At 38.9% G+C, this 23,766-nt stretch overlaps 1 protein-coding gene and 1 long non-coding RNA gene across 5 annotated transcripts in view; one reads left to right on the top strand and one right to left on the bottom strand.

Moving 5' to 3' along the window:
• LOC143665491 (uncharacterized) overlaps positions 1 to 23,766 on the bottom strand; it is a 99,845-nt gene that overhangs the window by 530 nt on the left and 75,549 nt on the right. For 2 of the 4 annotated variants that reach the window (XR_013167007.1, XR_013167006.1), the window contains 2 exons: positions 4,630 to 5,198; positions 760 to 3,147 (listed from right to left, as the gene is read on the bottom strand). The exons of 1 other annotated variant lie outside the window; for it this stretch is intronic. This is a non-coding gene — a long non-coding RNA (uncharacterized LOC143665491). Of the gene's footprint in view, positions 1 to 759; positions 3,148 to 4,629; positions 5,199 to 23,766 lie in introns of those variants that run through there. One more of the 4 variants, XR_013167010.1, reaches the window with a different exon arrangement.
• The window catches only part of KCNN2 (potassium calcium-activated channel subfamily N member 2), a 155,565-nt gene that overhangs the window by 108,215 nt on the left and 23,584 nt on the right, over positions 1 to 23,766 (top strand). Inside the window, exon 4 of the mRNA XM_077138923.1 lies at positions 1,371 to 1,512. Coding sequence (XP_076995038.1) covers positions 1,371 to 1,512 — 142 coding nt within the window. The remainder of the gene's footprint in view (positions 1 to 1,370; positions 1,513 to 23,766) is intronic.

Raw genomic sequence — 23,766 nt, 5'->3', positions numbered from 1 at the left:
CCAGGACTTAGCCTCCTTATCACCTCTGCCCTAGCAGTGCAGATGGAGAGCCAAATTAAAAAACAGGATTGAGTGAGTGAGTGCCAGAGGAAGATGAATCCCAGGTGAATATCAGCATGCTTTACAGCTTTGGACAGCAAGAAATCAGGAAAGCCAAGTCCTTCCCAATGGTGTCTGAGAACTGCAAAGATAGGATAGTCCATTGGAGAAGTTGGATGAGGAACAAGGAATGCCTCTAGGGATCAGAGTCTGGGGTCCTGCCTCATGACTGCACAGAACATGCGTCCAGTAAAATTCTCAGGGTAAACCTCACATAGCCTTGCTGTGTGTGCATAGTACATAACATATGGTGGCCAGTAGTGTCTGCACAATAGGCAAAGGGATAGCAGTATTGTTAATTCAAGAAAAATCTTATCAGATTGAAATACTAGTGGTCAGTGAGAGGGAGGGGTAAGGGGTATGGGATATATGAATTTTTTTCTTTTTATTTCTCTTTCTGGACTGATGCAAATATTCTAAAAATGCTCACACACAACTATGTGATGATATTGTAAGCCACAGATTGTACATCTTGTTTACACTGTGTGTAAAGATTAGCCACTGAAAATATTTTTTTAAATCTTATCAGAAACCTAGTTGTTATATAAAAACCCTCTTCCTCACCAGACGAGCTTAATACCTAAAAGAATAATCAGGACAGACTGTGTCCTTCTACCTTCTTTTGATTACAAGCTCCTTGTACACAAGTGATTAGGCAAATTTTATTAAAACTTGGTTCTAGCCAGTGTGTGTATCATAAAAAGTAATTTGTGCTTGCAAGGAGGTCAGCTAGTGAAGGACAGAGGTTATAAGACAGTATAGTCCCACAGTGGAGGAATGCACAGGACCCTTAGGGAATACAGGCAGGGGCAGGAAAGGCCCCAGTGTAAATTCATTTTAAAGGATGGCTAGGAGTTATCCCATTAGCAAGATACAGGTAGCAAAGGACAGTCCAAGCTGAGGGAATAAGAGGTTGAAGACCTCCGTGTTGTCCCATACGTCTGGCACTGGACATGAAGGAGTGATGAGGCAGTGGCCAAAGAACGCACAAAGATAAATGCACACATATCCCCTTACACTAGTGCAAAAGTCCATTTTCATAGTTTATCCTTTCTCTTCCAGATTTCTTTTCAGAGTTAAGGCACTTCCTAATGTCCTTCAGATTATTTAGCTGGAACCTCAATCGTACTTAGAGTAGTGAGTGTTTGAAAATCCCTAAATTGAGCCGTTTGTAGACATACTCAGTGAATTCATTGACTTGAACCAAAGTACCTTAGCCACCAGAAATGTAGATGAATTATAAAGGACTGGTTATATTTGCTGTTTTTCAGGTACCATGATCAACAGGATGTCACTAGCAACTTCCTTGGAGCGATGTGGTTGATATCAATAACTTTTCTCTCCATTGGCTACGGTGACATGGTACCTAACACGTACTGTGGGAAAGGAGTCTGTTTGCTCACTGGGATTATGGTAAGTGTGTTTTCCTTCATTTTTCTATTATTTACCATGTGCATAAGTTGTTGCATGCTAGTTACTTTCCCCACGGCAGGAAATCAGTATAAATAAATCAATTCTCCTTTAGGGAAGCGCATCAATAGTTTTCATCTTAATTCTTCTCATCATAAAATTCCACTGAAGACAGCAGAGCTGTGAGATTTGCTAGCTGGAAACTATCACTGCCTCATTATAGGTCAGGTACTAATTTGATTCACTAATATTTTAGAGCTTTGGCTTCAGAGTCAAGGAGTCTTTTGTTTGAATCTGGGTTATGCCACTTCCTGGTGTGCAAACTTGACTGAATTTATCTTCTCTCTAAAGCTTAATTTCCTCATCTCTCAAATGTAGACCAAAGTAACCATTTTGAAGTTCATTGAAGGATTGTAGAATTACATTACATTACATTATATTAATTTTATGATAGCATACTATATTTGTTATTTATTCTTTTAACAAATGGGTGTTGAGTGCCAGCTCTGTACCAAGCACTGGCCTGGCACGTTGGGAATTCAGCAAAAGGACACAGACAGAACTTGCCCTGCCTTCATGGAGCTTACAGGGGAAGACCAATATTGCAAAATAATTACAAATAATTTTTCATTACTTATGCAACAAGTGTATGAAGGAGCAAAGCTTCTGATCTAATTGGGGGCTGGGTGAGAAAGATGAGCTCTACTTAAACAAATAATCACTGGGCGACTGACTTAAGCTGAGACGAGAAGGCTGAGTACGCCATCTGGCGAGAAGGGAAGGGCATTCCGAGAGAAGGAAATGGCTTAGTTGAAGGTAATGAGGCGAGATGGAGCATGGAACATTTGAGGGAAGCCACTGGGCCAGAAACTTACTGAGTAAAGGGGAAAGCGGCATGGCACGAGGTTGGGGACAGGAGGCCAGATTTTGTGGAGTGCTCGGGGAAGGGCCTGGTGGTGCCACACCACTGTTCTGCAGAAATGCCCAGCAGACTCAGACACATTCCCTGCCGCTCACAGGCTCACAGGGCCAGGGCTGGCTTGCACCATTTGTTTTAGTAATTTGAAAACTGAAGGCTAAGTAAGTCATCTAGAATTTATTATCCTTTGGTGGGGCCTTTTAAATGTTTAAGCCTAAGGCATTTTCTAATTATTGATGCACCATTTCCAACAACCTAAGTTTCTCTTCCCTCCCTAGCTGAGTTTTACGGTTTGGAAATAAGAGTGTTATTTTGAGGCTTGGTTGGTTTCAGCCTCTGTAAAGGTGTGAATCGGAACTCGAGCTTCTTAGGCTGGTAATTCCAGAACTTACGATGTTAGGCACCTGCAGTTTGGCAAGGGAGAACACTCGCTCTTCACTTGAGGTCCTTTCAGTGGTGGGTGACACAGAGGACACACCCTTGTATTAGCTGCCTTGGAAGATTGTTCATGAGTCAGAAATCGTTGGAAGAACTAAGTACCCATGACATTTATGGGGTAGAACCCCTTTCTCCACCAAGGAAAATTGAGCGGGATTAAGGCAGCTATCTGTGAAAACAGCAAACATCCAGGGCCAATTTTAAGGTCACCAATAGTAGCAACTATTTCAAGTCCCAGTTGTGGAAAACATACTTTGGGAGTATCACTTAACATTATTTGCCTGTAAAAGAAAAATACAATTTTGTGAGTTGTAGTAAACATTTCTTTTTTCCTTTCAGTTGACATGGTTCATTAGATGTTTACTACTGGTTCTTCCTCTTTTTTTCCTCAAATAATAGCATCTTATCATATAAGTTTTTGCTTTAAGAAATAAAATTTTCTTAGACATATATTTGGAGGGCCCCCATAACAAGCCCACAAGGGACACAAATGATGCTTTTGATAATAACAGAACCAATAATTACAGAGTGTATCTTCCTCATGCTTCAAAATAACATCCTTCGTGTTCCTTTTTGGCAAGATGCCCCCTCTCCCTCTTATTCTGAATCAGGTGTGACTAAGGGTTCAAGCACACAGTTCTCTCTTGCAATAAGATCAGAGGCAAATCTGAGGCTAGTCTTGCCTGGATTTTGTGGTACTTTTATCTTTACCCAATTTTTCTTTGTTCTTAATGTCTCAATGCTCCTTCCAAGTCTCATCTGACAATACACATCTTTTTGTTCGAACGGCTCTCTTGCCTAGGCTTCCCTGGTGCTCTTACTTGTTGTTGTTTTTTTTTAAATAGACATTATCATCAACTTTTAGTCTATATGGACACACAAAATGTTTTATGTCATGTAACTTATGGTGACCTCTTTGCCACCCTTGAAGCTCGTGATGAGACAGTCTTAGCCTGGGAAATCTATTTCCTCTCCCTCCTCCACTGTTGCTTTGTAAGGAGCAGACTTATTTCTCAATTGACCTGATTTAAAAAATGGTTTACTTTCATATAAAGAACTTGAATAATGCATTTTTGAATGGCCTATTAGAAATACCATGTAGCGTTGGATTGTTTCAGTTCCTAGGCCAAGCCAGTTCCCATAGAGTCAGGCCAGAGAGGATTCTTCGACAGGTGAGGTTCGGCCAGTTGACTATATCCATGCAAATTCCCTACCAATCAAGAGGTTACCTAAAAACTACTGTGCAGAGTGTTTGGCTGACAATTTGGACCCCTAAATGAAGATACTTTATATATACGTATATAAAAGATTAGTTTCCTTTTAACGAATGGTGTTTTCTGCTTTATCGGACAGATTTTGTTGGTGTTAGTGTTGCTTTCTCTTGGTTTTTATTTGCTTTTGACTTTAGAAAAAATTTAAATATCATCTTGTCACATGTTGGTTATCTAAGCCAGAAATGACTTATTTTTATTTCAGGTGTCTACTTGCCTAGCCCCCTTTTGACTTTCTCAATACATGGTTAAGTAAAACACACATCATCAGCTTTCCCATGATGACCTTTCTCTTGCGTGCAAACCTTTAATAAAATTGAAAAATAAATGCAATTTATGAGGTTTCCTGAGAGAGCACAGGGCCATTGCTGAAACATCTTCTATATTATCTCTGAAGTACTGTGTTTCTTTGTACTGTTATATATTCAAATTTGAATTCTGTTCTTTTATGAAATTTTAATAGAATGTATTACCTTTAATAGAATGTATTACCTTTGTGCGTTTTTCCTTTTGAAGTAAAAGACAGTTCATCTAAATGCTAACATCTAAGAAAGTTTTATCATGAAAAGTTGTTTCTTGTTATTAAAAAAAAGCACTGCTTGCTTTCTTCATAAGGCTAATGAAATTAGTGAATTATTTCATTATATAATCTTAGAAGGTCATATTTCATTGGGCAAAACACAAAATTAAACTGTAATTTAAAAAAATTAATAATTGAATTGTATCATGAGTCATGTTTTTAGGAGCAAAGTACATTAGATTAAGATTAATTAATATACAGTGCTCTGAGCAAAAACATATTGTTAAACCATAGAGAGAGTTCGAGAAACAAATGGCCTTGTCAAAAAATAATTCTTGGTTTCTCTTCATGCTGAAATGTACATTGTGAATCCAAGAAAATCACGCAAAGCTTTTCTTATGATTTGTAGATTGTGTTTGCAGTAGATGATTATGGAAATACCCAGATAGATGGACCTTAGAGTCTGAAAATGCTTTAACAAGAATTCCAGTGGAATGGGTCAAGCAAGTCAGGAAGAATTTTTCCTTTATGAAGTTTTAACCTAGGAGAAAAGAGTAAAAAGGCTCAGATTCCTTCTAGTCAGAAGATATTTTTAATAAACATAAAATGAAATCATCTAATAGACAAAATCACACATTTTCCTTCAGGGAAAATTCATTAAGTTTACAATTACTTATTTTCTCCTTATTGTTCTATCCTCTCTCCATCTGAGGAACTACTAAGGACCAGTAAAGTACTAATTTACTGTTGTGAATGGTAGGTAGCAAGTGGGGTGAATTCTCGATGGCTTCATCTTCTGGTTGAAGGTATAGGCAAACAGCATAGTTAAATCAGAGTGTCTGAACTTTTAACCAGTACCAACTACTTTCTTAATATCTCCAACTTTATAATACAACAAATCATTGTTTTACTTAGGATTTTAAAAAGTTGTTCTTTGTTCCCATTTTGTATATATAGAACACTTCTTGAAAGCTACGAATTTCCTCTCACCTATGCATATATTTGATTTATAGCCTCACTGGTGAGGGTATCTCTCATTAGAATTAAGGTCATTCATTTGTAATTTTTGCTGATCTATTTTTGTTAAACTATGGCATCTCTTTGTTCGCCCTTAGATAGATACTAGTCCACTCTACATATATGTCCTAAGGACGCAGGATGACTGTCTGTTAAGTGGGTCTCCCATAGTGATCTATAAAACCCTAGAGTTTGACAAAGTTTACCAAGGATCCCTCAACAAAAGTGAGGTCACTCCAGAAATGTGGTTTAGGTTTCTTTCATCACAGTTGTGATTCTGGATAAACAAAAGCAACGTATCAAGGTTTCCCCAATTCATAACAATTTGAAAATTGCCGTACTAGTTAACTTTCAGATTGTACTCAAAGGAAAAAGAAAAAGGAGGACATTCAGAAGCCTTTACACTACTTTGCCTCTTTCTTGAGAAGAGAACATTTGATATTAATGATCCTTTCTGCATCAAATTTGTCCAGTGTTGAGGAGTCTTGATTTAAGATCACAGGACACTCAGTCGTCAGCGTTACTTTTCATCCTGAAGGGTAGTTAACACTACACTGTTAACTCATTCAAAGGGTGTTCTGGTTTAAAGCTGTTATGTACCCCAGAAAAGCCATGTTCTTCTAATCCAATCTTATGGGATGGATCTATTATTTAGGGTGGAAATCTTATTAGATTGTTTCCATGGAGATTGACATACTCAATTGTGGATGTGACACTTCGACTAGACTCCTTCCATAGAGATGTAGCACACCCAATTGTGGATGTGGCCTTTTGATTAGATGGAGATGTGACTCTGCCCATTCAAGATGGGTCTTGATTAATTTTTTACTGGAGTCCTTAAAAGAGCTGGCATAGGGAAACATATAGGAGAAAGCTTAGGTGCAGACATTTGGAGATGCTTGGAGTGCCAAATGAGTGAGCGGAGGCCTAGACACAGACATTGGAGATTCAGAGCCCAGCAGATGTCACCATGCGCTTTCCATGAGATGCTAAGCAAGCCAGACCCCAGAGTTTTGCCCCGGAGAAGCTAAGTGAAGACTCACAGACACTTAGAGAGGAAGCCACTGGAATGAGAAGCTGGAAGCAACGGAACTGGGACAAAGACCAGCAGAACCAGCCACATGCCTTCCCATGTGACAGATATTGGTCTTTCTTTGGAGTCAAGGTACTTTCTCTAGATGCCTTACTTTGGACATTTTTAAGGCCTTAGAACTGTAAACTTGCAACCTAATAAATCCCCTTTATAAAAGCCAATCCATTTCTGCTATTTTGCATTCCAGTAACATGAGCAAACTAAAACAAAGGGTGCTGCAAAACACAGCAATTAGGCAGAGCTCTGAAATGAATTACCTGATGAAGATCAAAATCTATGATCTGATGATATCCCTGCTACTTTGTATCATTCCATTTGATAATTTTTCTCCCTGCTGGTAGTCATAGAAATCCTGAGGAACACTTCCTTGGTTTGGCCTGTGCTTGAATGAGCAAAAAATTCTAGGATCCCTTTACCTGATTTATAATAGTTGACAGCTGGTATTCAATTTCAGATAACTTTGGAAAGATTTTTGGGGGGGAGTTGGGTTGTTTGCTTTTTGGTACTGTTGTGCTCATTTAATCTCATCAAATAAAGGCCCAGTGAGGAGAGTGTATTTATAAATTCTTACAATAGTTTCTATTTTGTGCAGAGCAGCAGGAGGGGATGCTGGGCCTTTTCAGTCTTAAGGCTAAATTCCCCATCTTCACTTCCCTAAGTGGACCTTCACTTCTCCCCTCAGTGGATCCCAGGAAAATTTCATAAGAAATATGACAGCTGCTTTCTTCCAGGTACAGGCAAGTATAGCTGGAAGTTTTTGTGACCTTTTAGCATTCAAATCCTTGACTCTACAAAATCATGTAATTTTTCTGAACTATCAGCACTTCTATTTGGCACAGCTGCCCTTCCTGTCTCTAAGATACGTGCACTCACATTGGCACCATTGCTAATAAGGAAATATGAATCCAGGGATGACTCATTGTTGGTGGCAGTTTTATGCAGACCTTCCAACAACCAAAGTATGAGAATGAGCTGAGGAAGCAAATTACAGCAAAGAAGAGTTGGGTTTCCCAGGCCTAGGCTTTGTCACTGACCTCTCAGAATCCACACATATCATCTCATCTCTCCTTTAAGAGGAGAACTCTTGAAATTAACCTCTACCCTCATATCAGCAAACACTAACTTATAGTTGAAGAAATTCAGAGGTAGGGCATTTTCTACAGAAGGAATTTGTCCTTTAAATGTCCTTGAATATTATTTTCATGACCTGAAGAAATCTTGCAAAACTCCAATGGGGTATGATATTGAAATTGGAGACTCTGGAATTTTATTTGTGAGAATTATTTACATATTTTTATGAATGAATGATTTATATCAGGTAAATACAGTAAGTAAGATATTGAGTCATTCAATCTAAGGGACAGAAATTGGCCAATGTTTTTAAATATTCATTTTACCTTCATTTTGGAGGACAAGCTGATATTTTAAATAAAAGTTAATCAGTTTTAACGCTTGTTTTATATGGAGGTGCATTTTAGGTACGGTAAAAGCATGATTTTTTAAAACTTTAATTACTCATAGTGTAAATAAATTGACTATATTTGGCAGCTATCATACCCACAAGGGCTGATTAATTTAAAAAACATTAAAGGTCACAATTTTCTAGTCTTTATCAGAGACATTGTCTGAGGTGATGAATATTCTAGAACTTGTTTTAAATGTGAATTTCATTTATTATGTTGAACCTTTGGCAGATGTCTTTTTCAATAAGGAAATAATAAACTTTCCCCCTGCATGTTATTGATGGAATTTCCCTTAAGTTATTAAAACTTGATCCCAAAGGAGTCTTTAAAATTACTCTTGGAAGTACTGCGGGACCTAGCATAAGCAGGTGATCGAGAATAAAAATGTCACTTCTTTGGATTTTTGAGACATAATGAGATAAATTATCTTAGCAGAAATGAGCAATCTAAACTTCTTTTATATTCTGGGAATCAGCATGGCATTTCTGTGTTATAATGGGGAAGAACACAGAGGAGAAAAGAACTGCATTTTAACACTCCCCTAGTGTTGGGATTCAACTTTAGTTTATGCTGTCATTTGTTCAGTTTAGTCTGATTATAAGTCTATGAGCATTAATGCTTGTCATTACTTGGGTTTTCAAAGGCAAGACCTCTCTCAACACTACTTCCTGCCTCCCCCCAATATCTAACTTGTTAGAAAAAAGATGATAAACTTGCTAAGAAAAACCTAAGATTTGCTTTTATTATAGTGGCTTCATAAACACATTGTATTTTCTTCATTTAGTTTTTAGGTGCTTGAGCGTCTTAAAGTTTAGGTTAGTGATTTGCCTTAGTTTTACTCTAACACATAATGAAGTAAGAAGAAGAAACCAGGCTACATTTTCTGATTTTGGTGAAAACAGTATAGCTCATCTCGTTAAAGGCATACAGGGATCTCAGTTTCACAGAGTAACATATGTTAGTCCCAACTGTTTCTATGTTGATTGGGATGGTGACAAGCTTTGAAGAGAATATTGTAAAAGAAAACTGACCTTCATTCTTATTTACTTTATGAAACAGAATTGTCCTAGAAATAGAAATTGAGTGGACAATAACATTATGTCATTACATCAGTTAATATAACCATTAATGTGTTGGCAGAAATTTACCTTGAACCTAGAAATCTTTTGGAGGTGGGCCAGCTTCATTTCGTATGACTTTAAAAATTCAAGTGACATTTTTGAAACCTGATGCCATACATATCAAATCTTTTTATGACCTAGAACCTAGGAAGTATGAGTTTAATTTTAATTAAGGTAACCGTAAAGATAAGGAGTGAAGAAGGGCTTTGAATATGAACCAAAAAAAAGTTTATAAATGGCTCTTGATGTAGAATTTAAAGGAGTACAGAAATCTAGTATAATGGTTTAAAAAATACTAAATTGTCAGATTCACCTGATTCTCCAGTTTGCGACAAAGGTATTCATTGTGCACAAGACTTTTGATTTAGAGAATGCTCTGTGAGAAAAGGGCCAGTAGCCGAAAAGAATAGAGCCTAAATATAAACACAAATAAAAACGACTTCCAAAGACTTGTGCTACCAGTGATTTTCCACTTCTGTGAGGATTTTGATTCCTTTCCAGAAGGAGCTCAGCAGTGGCCACCCGCCAAGATAAAAGAGTGTTCAACCTCTTGTGCCAATTGTCTTCTCATAGCTATCACTCTAGTGGTGGGAGCCCCTCAAAATTTTACATTCCCTATTTATTAAAGAACCATCACTACCCTGAAATCTCACATCATTCCTTGATTAGGAGTACCTACAAGCATTCATTCAACAGGTTATACTGTACTTGTCAAGCGAATGCTGTTCCATAAGTGGGTGTGTGGTGTGTGCAGATGGCTAGTTATCGTGGGTAACCATGGGTTCCTCCCACCAATAGGCTTAGCCCTTCATGGGTATGTCAGAACTATTTAGATTTTGTGGTAAATGTTTGAAAGTCAACAAAATGTTATAGATTCTTCCAAAGGTCATTCTTTTCTCCATTGGCATAGGACTGTTGAATGTTAGTGAGATGTCAGGTCTACCTAAACTGAGCTATTGATTCAATGCGATACAAATCAAAATCCCAACAACCTATTTTAAAGACTTGGGAAAAGCTAGTCATCAAATTCATTCGGAAGGGCAAGGAACAACTTTGCCTTTACTTCCTTTGATCATTATTCCCTAAATGTCTTCGTAAGTAGTCAAACAACAATGATAAAAACCTTTTACTGTCTTGTCTTAATAGAAAGCAGTTTATGAAGTTTCCTGTGTTGCTTCTATATCCTTCATCTCAAACAGTGGAATTACCTGTGAGAGCTCACCAAAATTCTGATAACTGGGTTTCATCCCTGGAGATTCTGATTTAATTGGTTGGGCACATAGTCTGTGTGTGGGGAATTTTGCAGTCTTTTCAAGTGATTCTAATTCATAGTCACTGTTTAGAAACAGATATAAAAGTTGGGCTAGGATTGAGGGAATATGGCAGAGTAGAGAGCTCTAGAGTTTAGTCCTTCTACCAAAACTGGTGAACAGGTAGGAACTGTCTGAAACAACTATTTCAAAATTCTGGAGCCCAGAACACTGTTTAGCATCTGAGAAAGAGGCTAATAAACTATGGTAAATAACAGTAAATTATTCTCTGTGTGGTAGCTACCCATTCCCATCCCCCCCTTTTCTTAGCAGGTGGTCATGGAGTCCAGCCTCTAGCTGACTCACTGGTGACAGACAAGGACCTTAAAATCCTCTTGTTGAAGAACAGGAGTGAGCATGGCTGACCATGGCTTTTGATCAGCAAATTCAGATTGCTGGGGGCCCAGTTCTGAAAGCAGATTTGTCTCAACCTTCCCCAGACAAGGGTAGCAGCAGCAACCCAATCCAGAGAGGGGCAGTGGTGGTAAAGACTTAAAGATGCTGCTCTTCCTTAGAGCTGCAGGGGACAATTAACTTGAAGGAGTACATTTGCTGGGCAGGCTGGAAAAACTCAGTTTGGGGGAGCATCAGAGAAGCTCTCAGCACCTTTCCTTCCCCCTCCCCAGGGTAGATTGGAGCTGGCCTGTGCCTGCTTTGCGGGGGCCCTGCAATTGTTTGGCTAGGAAAAACTGACTTGGGAAATTCCTCCCTAATGTGTGCTCCCTCCAGAGCTTGCCCTCCAGGCCAAAGCAGGTTGTGACAACAGAAACCATTATAAAGTTTAGAGGTAGTAGAAAAATACTATTCAAAATAGCTGCTAAAAGAAGCAAGTATCTAGGAATATGCTTAACCAGGGAAATAAAGGACCTGTATACAGGAAGCCACAAAATGTTCGTAAAAGAAATTAAAGAAGGTATAAAACAGATGGAAAGATATTCTGTGCTCATGGATAGAATGGTTGAATGTTATTAAGATGTCAATTCTACCTAAATTGATCTATAGATTCAATGCAATACTGATCAAAATTCCAACAACCTATTTTGAAGACTTGGAAAAGCTAGTTATCACATTTATCTGGAAGGGAAATAAATTTTGAATAGCTAAAGATATTCTAAAAAAAAAAAAAAAGCAAAGTGGAAGTATTAACACTTTCTGACTTTAAAGCTTACTACAAAGGCATTGTCATCAAAACAGCATAGTACTGTCACAAAGATGACCTGTATCTTTGGTACCAAATCAAAAGATTGATCACCAAATTTATGGTCAACAAGGCTCCCAAATCTACTGAATTGGGACAGAATAGTCTTTTCAATAAATGGGCTTGGAAAAACTATATATCAATAGTCTAACTCAAAATGGATCAGAGACCCAAATTTAAGAGCCAGTACTATAAAACTACTGGAAGAAAACATAGGGAAACATCTTCAAGACCTAGTAATAGAAGGTAGTTTCCTGAACTTTACACCCAAAATACAAGCAACAGGAAAAATAAAAGATATATGGGAGCTCCTCAGAATCAAAAGCATCCATGCCTCAAAGGATTTTGTCAAAAAAGGTGAAGGGGCAGCCATCTCAATGGAAAAACTATTTGGAAATCACACATCAGATAAAGGCAACGATATGCATGTTCATAAAGAAATCATACAACTCAGCAACAAAAGAATAAATGACCCAGTTATAAAATGGGCAAAGATAAAGATAGGCATTTTTCTGAAGAGCAAATACTAATAAATGGCTAAAAACACATGAAGAGTTGTTCCCTTTAGCTGTAAGGGAAATGTAATTTAAAACTACAATGAGATATCATCACACCTGTAAGAATAGCTGCCATTAAACAGAAAACTACAAATGTTGGAGAGGATGTGAAAATTGGGACACTTATGCACTGCTGGTGGAACTGTTTAATGGTACAGCCACTGTTCCTCAGAAAATTAAATATCAGGTTGCCCTACAACCCAGCAATACCACTATTCAGTCTATACCCAGAAAAGCTGAAAGAAGAGACACAGACATTTTCACACTGATGTTCATAGCAGCACTATTCACAATCACTAAAAGATGGAAGCAATCCAAGTGCCCATCAACAGACAAGTGGATAAACAAACTGTATATACATATGATGGAATATTATGCAAGAAGAAGATGAAATGAGGTCCTGAGACACATGACAGCATAGATGAACCTTGAGGACATAATGCTGAATGAAATAAACCAGACATAAAAGGATTGGTACTGTATGATCTTGATATTAAAACTCTGGTAAAAATGACAAAGTCAAGGCTCAGGCAAGCCAAATGAGTTGCTCTGAATAATAGGCCAAGAAGTGATCAGCTCCCAGACAGAAAGTCAATGCGTCTTCCTCTCATATTTTGCTATAATATGATCTGGATGAAGGTTTTGGGGACACATGGGGAATGTGATATTCTCCTGCTCACATTACCCCCCCATCCCCCTTCTTCTCTTTTTCTTTCTCGCTTTCCCTTTTTTCTTCCCTAAAAAAATAAAAAATACAAAGCTATCTATTTAAAACTAAAAAAAAGAGACAATAGAGGCTGACTGTGGGACAGAGGCCTGCTGCTTCAGACACCTGGGAGAGGGAGGTCTGTCATCAGGGAAATAGAAGGGACAGCCAACTCCTGTAAACAGGGGTACCCCAAAAACACTAACAAGAAAAAGCCCAGGAGGAGAAATTCAACTTCCCCAAGTTGAATTCTTGATATTCTCACAAGTAGACAACCAAAGCTGCAGGCTGAGCCCCCAGTCTTGGGGTTTGTTCATTTGAAACTTAACCCCACAAAGGATAGGTCAAGTCTACTTAAATTTAGGCCTAAGAGTCACCCCCAAGAGAGCCTCTTTTGTTGCTCAGATGTGGCCTCTCCCTCCAGCCAACATGATGAGCAGTCTCACCACCCTCCCCCTCTGTGCGTGGGACATAACTCCCAGGGGTGTGGACCTGGCAACGTGGGACAGAGATCCTGGAATGAGCTGAGACTCAGCATCAAGGGACTGAGAAAAACCCTAGAATGAGCTGAGAATTAACATCAAGGGATTGAGAGAACCTTCTCGACCAAAAGGGGGAAGAGTGAAATGAGACTAAGTGTCCATGGCTGAGAGATTCCAAACAGAGTTGAGAGGTTATCCTGGAGGTTATTCTTACTCATTAAGTAGGTATCACCTTGTTGTTCAAGATGTAGTGGAGAAGCTGGAGGGAACTGCCTGAAAATGTAGAGCTGTGTTCCAGTAGCCATGTTTCTTGATGATGATTGAACAATGATAGAGCTTTCACAATGTGACTCTGTGATTGTGAAAACCTTGTGTCTGATGCTCCTTTTATCTACCATATCAACAAAAGAGTAGAACATATGGAATAAAAATAAATAATAGGGGGAACAAATGTTAAAATAAATTTAGTTTGAAATGCTAATGGTAAATGAAAGTGAGGGATAAGGGGTATGGTATGTATAATCTTTTTTTTCTCTGTTATCATTTAATTTCTTTTTCTATTATCTTTTTATTTCTTTTTCTAAATCGATGCAAATGTTCTAAGAAATGATGAATATGCAACTATGTGATGATATCAAGAATTACTGATTATATATGTAGAATGGAATATCTTATTGTTTTGTTTGTTGTTAATTTTTTTTTATTCATTAAAAAAAAAAAAAGAAAAGAAAAAGCCCAGGACAAGACAGCAACCCACAAAGACAGAGAAAACCTTGCACAGTGAATCTGACCATGGCAGACCTTCCTGATTAGAGGGCTGAAGCTCAAGAAAATCTGTTTTACACTAAGAAGCAGACATCTCGGAATAATCCCAGAGTGGACATTTTTAAATATACATTGTGCAACAAGAGTACAAGACAAATGGGTAATGATGCCCCATCCAAAGAAAGAGGGTAAGATCCAGAAAAAAACAATGGAGAAGAAAAAGAATGTAGAGAAACCAACAATGCCTTAAAAAAAAAAAATACTCAAGGACATGAAAAAAACACAGAGAAAGGAGTAAAGATATCAGGAAAACAATGACCAAATGATATTAAAGTCTTAATAAAAGATAGAAATTTTAAAAAGGAACTAAACAGAACTATTGGAGTTGAAGGCCACAATAACCAAAATGATAAATACCCAGGAGGGTTAAAGAACAGTTTGGAACTGGTGAGAGAAATAATCAGTGAACTTGAAGACAAGACACTTGAAATGAGTTAGGCTGAAGAACAGAAAGAAAAAATACATGTTAGAAGTGAAAATAGCTCAAGCCACCATTAAGCACACAAATATAAGCATTATATTTCTAGAAGGAGAAAAAAGAAAGGGGCAGAAGAAATAGTCAAACAATGACAGAGAAGTACCCAAACTTAGCAAAATGTGTGAATTTGCACGTCCAAGAACCCCAAAGAATGCCAAACAGGATAAACATGAACAAAAATACTCCCCACACTATTTTACTCCCCAAGTGAAAATACTTGGTCACACTATCAAATGTAAAGGTCAAGGAGAGAATTCTGAAAGTGGCAAGAGAAAAGCAATACATTATGTACAAAACAGTCCCAATTAGATTGAGTGCCAATTTCTGATCTGAAACAGTGGAGGTAAGAAGGCAGCGGGTTAAAAGTATGGAAAGAAAATGACTGCCAGCCAAAACTTTTATATCTGGTGAGACTTTCTGTCGAAAATGAGGGAGAGGTTAAGACCTTCTCAGATAGGTAAAAGCTGAGGGAGTTCCTCACCACAAGATCTGCCCTGCAAGCAATACTAAGAAGAGTTCTTTGGACTGAAACGAAAGGACACTAGACAGTGATTTCAAATGGCACAAGAATTCAAGCCTCACAGTATAGGTAACCATTCAGTTCTCATAAATGCTAGTGTTAGCACAGAGTAGTGTTTGGTACATAACTCTACTTACTTCCTACAAGTGCAAAAATGCAAATGGATAAATCTAAGATATAAGTGGTAACAAGTACAAAAATATGGGTAGGGCGACAGAATGGTATAAGAAAAATATATGTACATGCTATTTTAGTTAAGTTGGAATCAAACAAAATATGATTGATATATATACAGCATGTCAAATTTTGACCCCATGGTAACCGCAAGGAATACAGATGAAAAATATATCTAGATATAAATGAGAAAGCAATTAATATGGTACAACATAAAAAATCAAATAAATATAAAAGTAGGCATTAATGGAAATGAGGTATAAGATACACAGTTGCTAAATAGCAAAATGCCAGAAAAGTGCCTTGTATTATCAGTAGTGATTTTAAATGTAAATGAACTGAACACTCCAATCAAAAGGCAGACACTGGCAAAATGGATAAAAAACGCATGTCCCAACTGGGTGGTACAATGGTGACTCAGTGGCAGAATTCTTACCTGCCATGCCAGAGACCCAGGTTCAATTCCTGGAGCCTGTCCATGCCAAAAAAAAAAAAAAAAAAAAAAAAAAAAAAATACTATCTGCTGTCTGCAAAAGATTTACCTTAAAGTCAAAAAAGATGAAGAAAATTTACCATGGGGGTAGTAACCAAAAGGGAGCTGGGGTGACTATAGTAATATCAGATAAAATTTACTTTACGTCAAAACAGTTACAAGGGGCAAAAATGGTCATTATATGTGGACAAAGGGGACAATTCAACAGGAATATGTAACAATTAGAAATATATATGCACCTAACAGCAAAATCCAAAAATGTATCAAATACTGACAGATTTGAAGGGAGAAATATAGCAACCGATTTTAACATGTCTCTCTCAATGATAGCTAGAACACCTGGACAGAAAATCAACAAGGACTTACAAGACTTGTATGATACACTAAATCAACTAGACCTAACAGACATATACAGAACACTGCACCCAACGAAAACAGAATATACATTCTTCTCAAGTACACTTGAATCTCTCTCCAAGGTAGGCCTTATGTTGGGTCACAAAACAAGTCTCAATAAATTCACAATATTCAAATCATAAAATGCATTTTCTCTGACAACAAAATGAAGCTAGACATCAGTAACAGAGGAAGGAATGAAAATTCACAAATATGTGGAAATTAAACAACGTTCTCTTAAACACCAAAAATAAAAATGGAAGTCAGAAATACAATTAGGAAATATCTTGGGGCAAGTGAAAATGAAAATACAACATACCAAAACTTAGGGGATGCAATGAAGGCAGTGCGGAGAGGGAAATTAAATGCTCCAGTCAAGGCATTATAAAAGGACATTTATAGCTCTAAATGCTTAATTATAGAAGAAGAAAGGCTTAAAATCAGAGATCTAACCTGGAAGAACAAGAAAAAGAATAGCAAACTAAGCTCAAGTTGAGCAGAAGGAAGAAAATAACAATAGAACAGAGAAAAATGAAATAGAAAACAACAATTGAATCAAAATCAAAAGTTGGCTCTTTGAAAAAATCTATATAATTGAAAACCTTTAACTAGACTGATACAGAAACAAAGGAGAGAGGATCAATAACAAAATCAGAAATGAAAAGCAGGGAATGGCTACTGACTGCACCAAAAAAAAAAAATCACAAGAAGATACTATGAACTACTCTACACCAATAAATTAGAAATCCTAGATGAAATGGACAAATTCTTAGAAACATACAGACTACCTACACTGACTGAAGAAGAAATAGAAGATCTGAACAAGCCAATTACTAAGAAAGAGTTTGAGTCAGTCATCAAAAACCTCCCAACAGTATTTTAGAGCAGCTAGAAGTAAAAATCTAAAATCGTGAAATTGTAACCCATGTCAAAGTCTGAAATATGTTCTACAACTAATTGTGGTGCTGTGCTTGGAAATTTATAGTTGTGTATATATATTATTGTTCACAAAAAAGAAGGGAAAAAAGTCGATTGTGATGATAAAAAAGTATTAAGCCCTCTAGCCTCCTATCTTCTGGAGCAGCTAGAAGGAAAAATATGAGAGGATCATATGATAGTCCATGGCAAATTCTGGGATCCGTCCTGTAGCCAGTTGTTAAAGAGTGCTTTGAAAACTATTGCTTTTTTATTTCTTTGCTTTGTGTATATATATATGTTATACTATACAATAAAATGTGCTGCAAGTGTTAAAAAAAATCAAAACTGGAATATTCATATGTTAAGAATGTTTGTGTTTGTATGTTATATTTTGTCAATTAAAATATTTTTTAATTAAAAAAAAAACAAAACACAAAACCTCCCAACAAAGAAAACCTCAGGACCAAAGGGGTTCACAGGGGAATTCTACCAAACTTTCCAAGAAGACTTAACTCTAAATCTGCTCAAACTGTTCCAAAAAATTGAAGGGCAGGGGAACACTTCCCAAATTCATTCCACAAAGTCAACGTCACCCTCATACAAATACCACAAGTATAGAAGACTATAGATGGGGAAAAAAAATCCTCAACAAAATACGAGCAAATCTAATCCAACCTCATATAAAAAGAATTATATACCATGATCAAGTGGGATTTATTCCAGCTATACAAGGTAATTTCAATACAAGAGAATAGATTACTATAACATACCACATGAACAAAATGAAGGGGGAAAAAACACATGATCATCTTGATGCAGAAATGGCATTTGACAAAATCCAACACCACTTCATGATAAAAACACTTAGAACACTAGGAACAGAAGGAAACATCCTCAATGTGATAATGGACATATATGAAAAGCCCATAGCTAACAACCTACTTAATGATGAAAGACTGAAAGCTTTTCCATTGTCATTCATCATTGTACTGGAAGTTCCAGCCAGATAAATTAGGCAAGAAAATTAAATAAAAGGCATTCAAGTTGGAAAGGAAGAAGTAAAGCTTTCCCTATTTGGAGGTGGTATGATCCTATATAGAGGAAATCCTGAAAAATCTGCAACAAAGCTTTTAGAGTTCAGAAATGAATTCAGCAAAAGGGGAGTGGGGAGAGACAAGAGCAATAGCCCCAAATCAGGAGTGTTTCTGTACACAAGCAATGAACAATTTGAGGAAGAAATAAATAAAAAATTCTATTCACAGTAGCAACTAAAAGAACCAAATAGCTAAGAATAAATTTAAGAATATAAAGGAGACCCATACACAGAAAACTACAAAATATTGCTAAAAGTAATCACAGAAGACCTAAATAATGAAAGGACCTTCCATGCTGCTCATGGGATGGAAGACGAAATATCATTAATATGTTAGTTCTACCCAAAGTACTTTATAGATTCAACATAGTCCCAATCAAAAATCCAACAAAATTCTTTTCAGTAATGGAAAAGGCAATCATCAAATTTATATGGAAGGGGCCTCAAATAGCTAAAGCCATCTTGAAAAAGATGAATGAAGTTGCAGGACTCGCACTTCCTGATTTTAAAACTTAGTACAAAGCTACAGTATTCAAAACAGCATGGTATTGGGAGAAGGAGAGACATATGTAGATCAATGAACTAAATTGACAGCTCAGAAATCAACGTTCACATTTTTAGCCAACTGATTTTTGCCAAGGTGGCCAAGACCACTCCACTGGCAAGAAGATTCTCTTCAACAGATGGTGCTGAGAAAGCTGGATCTTAATTTGGAAAAAGGAAAAAGGGAGTACCCCTACCTCACACTGTGCCAGTTTGAAAGTATTTTGTACCCCAGAAAAGCCATGTTTTAATCCCGAACTAGTCTTGTTGGGGGGTGGGGGGCAGCCATTTCTTTCCATCCTAATTCAGCATTGTAGAGCAGAAGCCTTTGACTAGATTATCTCCATGGAAATGTGACATGCCCAATTGTGGTTGTGACCTTTGATTAGATGGAGATGCATATTAGTTAGGGTTCTCTAGAGAAGCAGAATCAGCAGGAAATATTCGTAAATATAAAATTTATAAAATTAAGTGTCCCATGTAACTGTGGGAACGTAGAGTCCAAAATCTGCAGGGCAGGATGTGAAGCTGATGATTCCAGTGGAGGGTCTGGATGAACTCCACAGGAGAGGCTTGCCGGCTGAAGCAGGAGAAGAGAACCTGTCTCTTCTGAATACTCCTTAAAAGGCTTCCAGTGATTAGATTAACCATCACTCATTGCAGAAGACCCTGCCCTTGGCTGATTACAAATGGAATCAGCTGTGGATGCAACCAACATGATCATGACTTAATTCTATAAAATGTCCTCATAGCAGCAGACCAGCTAGCACTTGCCCAACTCGACAAACAGATACCACCACCTGGCCAAGTTGACACATGAACCTGACTAGATGACAAGATGAGACTCCACCCATTCCAGGTGAGTCTTGATTAGTTTACGGGAGTCCTTTAAAAGGGGACACATTTTGGAGAGAGCTCAGAAGGGCCAAAAGAACCTACATGGATGCTTAGAGGGCAGTTGTTTCAGAGCTGACAGAGCCAGTGTGAAACCCAGAGGTTTGAAGATATGGGCCTGGTGGATGTCATCATGTGCCTTCCCATGAGGTGCTGAACAGGCCAGAACCCAGAGTTGTCCCCCAGAGGAGCTAAGTGAAGGCCCACAGATGCCAAGTGAGGAACCCCCACATCAACAAAGGCTGGAAGCAACAGAGCCCAGGAGCAAGGGACCAGAAGATGCCAGCCACATGCCTTCTCAGCTGACAGAGGTGTACCAGACCCATAGGCCCTTCTTGAATTAAGGAATTTTTCCCTTGATATCTTAGTTTGGACATTGTATTAGGGTTCTCTAGATAAACAGAATCAACAGGGAACACTTGCAAATATAAAATTTTATAAAAGTGTCTCACGTGACCGCAAGAACACAGAGTCCAAATCCACAGGGCAGGCTGTGAAGCCGACGACTCCAACAGAGGGTCTAGATGAACTCTGCAGGAGAGGCTCACCAGCCAAAGCAGGAATGGGACCTGTCTCCTCTGAGTCCTCCTAAAAAGGCTTCCTGTGATTAGATTTAGCATCACCAATTGTAGAAGACACTCCCCTTTGGCTGATTACAAATGGAATCAGCTGTGGATGCAGCTGAACTGATCATGACCTAATCCTATGAAATGTCCTCATTGCAACAGACAGGCCAATACTTGCCCAATCAGATAAACAACGACCAGAACTTGGCCGAGTTGACACATGTTCCTAACCATGACAGTCCACCCCTTGTCAATGTGGCACCTATATATATCTCATCTTAAACTATACTTAATTTCCAAATGAAAATAAATAAGCACACTTTTTTTTTTTACCTGACAATACTCAACTGTCCTGCATATAACTGGAAACACATTAAATCTCTCCAGAATAGGGTGCAAATCCTTAGGCAACATTCATTCTTAAACTTGATATCTTACAACTTAAACAGTATAACGTGAACAAAACAGCATTACAGTCCTCATTTCTGTAATTGATCACGTGATCGAAGTTCATATTTATCACTACCTTCTTCCACTACCCATTTCACGTTCCCTTTACCCTCAGCAAGCACTTCAGCTGGCCGTGGTTCTTTGCCTGGTGGGGTGACCCAAACCTTCATTCCTGAAGTTTCAGAGCCATTGGTAGTCCTGCCTGGATTGGGTTGTTGCAGTTTTCCATTGATTTTAATCACAGGGCATGGTAGTACTAATAGATGCCCTAGGGGATCTCCTATATTCCAAGAAAACTCTTCTTTACCTCCATTATGTGCTTGCAGTCCTACTTCCTTCTGATAGTCAGGGTCAGTTACCCCAGACAATAATGTAATCCTCTTCTTGGTGTGTTCATCCAGAGGCATAAGTAGCCCAAAGTGACCAGGTGGCAATCTTAACTTCCAGTTCAGTGGTATCACTGTTGTTTCTCTTGGAGGAAGCACACCCCATTTTGGAAGTAAAACCTGTAGACCAGCAGAACTCAGGGTAGCAGGGACAGGAAGCAAAAATTTTCCTAGTGGATCACTAGGGGTAATAGTGAGTAGTACCTCTCCCATTTCCACCCCTTGGTTCCTGGATCCATGGATCCTGGCTATGGGAGAAACAGCACCATACAGTGGACGCTGATTCAGAGCATACACAGCTTCCTGGAAAACATTACCCCAGCCTTTCAAGTTTTTGCCCCCTAGTTGGCACCGTAATTGAGTTTTCAAAAGGCCATTCCACCGTTCTATCAATCCAGCTGCTTCTGGATGATGGGGAACATGGTAAGACCAGAGAATTACATGAGCATGCGGCCATTCCCACACTTCATTTACTGTGAAGTGTGTTCCTTGATCTGAAGCAATGCTATGTGGAATACCATGACGATGGATAAGGCATTCTGTAAGCCCACGGATGGTAGTTTTGGCAGAAGCATTGCGTGCAGGGAAAGCAAACCCATATCCAGAGTATGTGTCTATTCAGGTTGGAACAAATCGCTGCCCCTTCCATGAAGGGAGTGGTCCAATGTAATCAACCTGCCACCATGTAGCTGGCTGGTCACCTCGGGGAATGGTGCCATATCAGGGACTGAGTGTGGGTCTCTGCTGCTGGCAGATTGGGCACTCAGCAGTGGCTGTAGCCAGGTCAGCCTTGGTGAGTGGAAGTCCATGTTGCTGAGCCTATGCATAACCTCTGTCCCTACCACCATGACCACTTTGTTCATGAGCCCATTGGGCAATAACAGGAGTTGCTTGGGGAAGAGGCTGACTAGTATCCACAGAACAGGTCATCTTATCCACTTGATTATTAAAATCTTCCTCTGCTGAAGTCACCCTTTGGTGTGCATTCACATGAGATACAAATATCTTCATGTTTTTAGCCCACTCAGAAAGGTCTATCCACATACTTCTTCCCCAGACCTCTTTGTCACCAATTTTCCAGTTATGGTTTTTCCAAGTTCCTGACCATCCAGCCAATCCATTAGCAACAGCCCATGAGTCAGTATACAAATGCACCTCTGGCCAGTTTTCCTTCCAAGCAAAAATGAACAAACAGGTGCACTCGAAGTTCTGTCCACTGGGAGGATTTCCCCTCACCACTGTCCTTCAAGGACACCCCAGAAAGGGGTTGTAATGCTGCAGCTGTCCACTTTCGGGTGTTACCTGCATATCGTGCTGAACCATCTGTAAACCAGGCCCGAGTTTTCTCTTCCTCAGTCAATTCACTGTAAGGAACTCCCCAAGAGGCCATAGCTATGGTCTGGAAAAGAGAAGGTAATGTGGCAGCAGGAGTGGAAACCATGGGCATTTGTGCCACTTCTTCATGTAACTTACTTGTGCCTTCAGGACCTGCTCTGGCTCTATCTCGTATATACCATTTCCATTTTACAATAGAGTGCTGCTGTGCACGCCCAACTTTATGGATTGGTGGGTCAGACAACACCCAACTCATGAAAGGCAATGCAGGTCTCATGGTAACTTGGTGGCCCATGGTTAAGTGTTCAGTCTCTACTAAGGCCCAGTAGCAGGCCAAAAGCTGTTTCTCAAAAGGAGAGTAGTTATCTGCAGCAGTAATAAGGTTTTGCTCCAAAATCCTAGGGGTCTGCATTGTGATTCTCTGACAGGGGCCTGCCAAAGGCACCAGACAGCATCTCTATTTGCCACTGACACTTCCAGCACCATTAGATCTGCTGGATCATACGGCCCAAGTGGCAGAGCAGCTTGTACAGCAGCCTGGACCTGTCGCAGAGACTCCGTATTCAGGTCCCCACTCAAAATTAGCAGCTTTTCTGGTCACTCGATAAATGGGCCAGAGTAGCACACCCAAATGAGGAATATGTTGTTGCCAAAATCCAAAAAGACCAACTAGGCATTGTGCCTCTTTTTTGGTTGTGGGAGGGGCCAGATGCAGCAACTTATCCTTCACCTTAGAAGGGATATTTGACATGCCCCACACCACTGGACACCTAGAAATTTTACTGAGGTGGAAGGCCCCTGTATTTTTGTTGGATTTATCTCCCATCCTCTGACACGCAAATGCCTTACCAGTAAATATATAGTAGTTGCTACTTCTTGCTCACTAGGCCCAATCAACATGATATCATCAATATAATGGGCCAGTGTGATGTCTTGTGGGAGGCAGAAACGATCAAGGTCTCTGCGAACAGGATTATGACATAGGGCTGGAGAGTTGATATACCCCTGAGGTAGGACAGTGAAAGTATATTGCTGACCTTGCCAGCTGAAAGCAAACTGTTTCTGGTGGTCCTTACTAATAGCTATTGAGA

The sequence above is a fragment of the Tamandua tetradactyla genome, chromosome 21 (genome assembly GCF_023851605.1).
Source record: "Tamandua tetradactyla isolate mTamTet1 chromosome 21, mTamTet1.pri, whole genome shotgun sequence".
Classification (NCBI taxonomy): domain Eukaryota; kingdom Metazoa; phylum Chordata; class Mammalia; order Pilosa; family Myrmecophagidae; genus Tamandua; species Tamandua tetradactyla.
Note: the sequence above shows the minus strand (reverse complement) of the source record. Positions and strands in the feature narration are given on the sequence as shown.